The sequence below is a fragment of the Zingiber officinale genome, chromosome 1B (assembly GCF_018446385.1).
Source record: "Zingiber officinale cultivar Zhangliang chromosome 1B, Zo_v1.1, whole genome shotgun sequence".
In the NCBI taxonomy this organism is placed as follows: domain Eukaryota; kingdom Viridiplantae; phylum Streptophyta; class Magnoliopsida; order Zingiberales; family Zingiberaceae; genus Zingiber; species Zingiber officinale.
In genome coordinates this window covers 22,699,231-22,702,409 of record NC_055986.1, presented here as the reverse complement: position 1 = coordinate 22,702,409, position 3,179 = coordinate 22,699,231, and the positions used below count along the sequence as shown (strand labels likewise).

At 45.2% G+C, this 3,179-nt stretch overlaps 1 protein-coding gene across 1 annotated transcript; it reads left to right on the top strand.

The window, feature by feature from the left end:
* Positions 1-1,231: 1,231 nt before the first annotated feature.
* LOC122046551 lies at positions 1,232-3,179 on the top strand. The gene is made up of 3 exons (XM_042607343.1): positions 1,232-2,429; positions 2,511-2,820; positions 2,899-3,179. The coding sequence occupies exons 1-3, from the start codon at positions 1,596-1,598 to the stop codon at positions 3,033-3,035; spliced, it is 1,281 nt and encodes a 426-aa protein (XP_042463277.1). The 5' UTR covers positions 1,232-1,595; the 3' UTR covers positions 3,036-3,179.

The following is a 3,179-nucleotide window of genomic DNA, read 5'->3' as shown; positions in this document are numbered from 1 at the left end:
AGATGTTAAATTTTGAGAAAAATATGTGCTCTTTTTAATAAAGAAAATAACATCGTAGCATGTAATTCTTACCAAATGTGTTATGCCGACAATAAGGGTAGTAGGAGAATGGATCTCTTCTTCTCTACTATATGAGACTTTTGAGATTATAAGCTAATCTCAATTTTATCCTAAGTGACTATTTAGCTGTCTACTTGAAGTTCTAATCAATGTCTACTACTTTAGTATGTTTCCTATTGGCTATAAGTGATTCGGTCTATGAAGTATAACTAAGAAAACGACTGATTAAAATGAATAGATTTGAGCTAAGAAGAAAGATTAAGATAGATTTACCTCTTTGACATTTATTCACTTGTCGATTAATTATATTTTTTTGTTAAGTACTTAAAATGTGATTGTAATTAATTGTATTGAAAGAAGATATTAAACATGCTCTTGATATGATTGTCATTACGAGAGATTAGAGATATTTGTATTGATGTAAATAATTTAATCTGGGATAAAGGCAAGTTATTAATGTCTCTGATTCGTTCTATAGAGTGGTTGTATAAGGTATAACAATCTTCGTAGTAATAATTGCTCAATGTGTTTGCTGTCGTATAAATCATTTTTCCTAAAATATAGATTGAATGTTCTTATTTAGTTTATGTGACTAATTAGTATTTTACTCTGATCTTTGTGACTTAATTATAAGATAGTCTATGTGATTTATATGGTGTTTATAACTAATTAATTTTTATGGATTGAGTTGGACGAGTAGGAGATATAGGAGTTACAAAAATGAAAGAGTGTCTTTTCCCTCATCTTTCTCCCCTTTATGAATGACTCTTTATCTTCCTTCTTTAAGAGTGACATTATTATCGCTTGCCTTTATAGAAGAGGCGTGTAAGGAAGGGAAAGATCTCAAGAATCTAAAGGAAAGAGGTAGTGAATAAGTAATCGACCAAGAAGAACCATCTCTGTGAAATTGAAATTTGATTTATAAATTTTGAAGTGCTTTTTATTCATTTACGATCATTTTTCCGACGACAATGAAGATCCAAATTTAGTACGAGGGATGATTGAATTTTTTGTTTTGTATGAATCTTCTTGTCACGAAGCAAAACCTTTGACGTATTGCCGGTTGTTTTCGTATTTTTTTTTCGTGCGACGCGTGTAATGAACAAACGATTTGTCAAAGTGCCGAAGATTTTAAAATGGTTGATAGCTCAGGCACCGCTGTGCTGTGCCACACTTCATCATCGACTCGTTACTTTAATGGTTATTTGCCACAAGGCGAGAAGCCACCTGGCATCCTCCGGCGCCTCGCTTTTGTTTTTTTCTCATCCATCGCCGTGGTGGATTTCTGCTGATTCTTCGCCCTCTCCGTATACAGCATTGTTCTTATTCGTTTCGATTCCATTCTTATCGATCGTAATTGCATCTGCATCTGCAAATTTGACCCCAAAAAAAAAAATTTGTTGAAAAATCGCGTTCAGTTCATCCAAATCATCCACTGCCTGTGAACGAACCAATTCTAAGTTTATTGAGTTACTCTGCTTCGAGCTCAGCAATTCGTCGACCACGTCGTCTGCGCAAATTGTGGGAGCTCTGCGATGGCAAGGAAGGAGGCGGCGTCATTCCTCCCCGCTATGAAGTCGCACCTGGGGTGCGACGGCGACGAGCTCTTCGGACTCCGGTCCTACCTCCGGTGGATGTGCCTCGACCAATCGAACGCCGGCCTGGCGGCGGTCTCGTGGGTGGTTTTCTTCGTCCTCGCGGTGGCTGTCCCCAGCGTGTCCCACTTCGTGCTCTCTTACCGTCCGCACCGCCGCCCTTACGACCTCGTCGTCCAGCTTTCCCTCAGCGCTGCCGCCGCCCTCTCCATTCTCTCCCTCTCCGCCGCCACCCGCCGCCGTGGTTTCCGCCGCTTTCTCTTCCTCGACAAGGTCGCAATGGAGAGCGCGCGTGCGCGCGCAGCGCACTCAGCCCAGCTCCGCCGGTCGTTTCGCTTCCTGGCCCTATTCCTGGCGCCTTGCTTCGCCGCGGAGGTGACCTACAAGATCTGGTGGTACGCCTTCAGCGTCGATCGAATCCCCTTTTGGAAGGACCCGGTGGCTACGGGGTGCGTGGCGTGCGTGCTGGAGCTGACGTCGTGGGCGTACCGCTCGGCGAGCTTCCTGGTAGCTTGCGCGGTGTTCCGATCCACCTGCCGCCTCCACATCCTGCGGCTGCAAGAATTCGCAGCGGTGTTCCGGGAGGAGTCGGAGGTGATGCCAGTGCTGAAGGAGCACCTCCGCTTGAGGCGGCAGCTCAAGATCATCAGCCACCACTTCCGCGGGTTCATCCTCTCGGGGATGGTGTTGGTGACGGCCAGTCAATTCGCCGCAGTCTTGGTCACCACCCGCCGGCATTCCGACGACAACCTCTTCAACACCGGCGAGCTCGCGGTCAATTCTTCTTGTCCCCATATTTCTTCTTCCTTCTCGATTTAGAATTCCCAGTACTGAAACATCAATTTGCCTTTGCAGCTCTGTTCAATTGTTCTCGTCACTGGCTTACTCGTATGCTTGCGCAGTGCGGCCAAGATCACCCACAAAGGCCAAGCACTCACAAGCCATGCAGCAAAATGGCATGTCTGCGCCACGATCGAGTCTTACGCCGTCGATCCCGCGACACCCTCTGAGGCCATTGCCATTGCGGCTCCCCAATTCCCACATGCCGATGACTACTCGGACGAGGAAGAAGGCGGCGGCAGCAGCGAGGAGGATGAACTCGAAGGAACAAAGATCGTGCCGACGCATGCGCACACCATTTCCTTTCAAAAGAGACAAGCACTTGGTATGCCTCCATTCCTACTCCTGGAATCTGCATTAAAACACTCCATTGGCTCCTGAATTGTCTTGTTCTTCATTACAGTGACATACTTGGAGAATAACAGAGCAGGGATTACGATATTTGGATTCACAGTCGACAGGACTTGGCTTCACACCGTGTTTATGCTTGAAACTAGTCTGTTCTTGTGGCTTTTGGGCAAGACAATTGGGATCTCCTAAACCAGATCATGTCCGCATGACTGCACGGTTTAGCTCGTGCTTGTTATTTGTTAATTCTTCCAAAAAAAACAATGGAGGTTTGCTTTCATTGGATTGTGAATACATTGATTGTGAGGTTTCTTTAATCTATGATTTTGGCGTTAA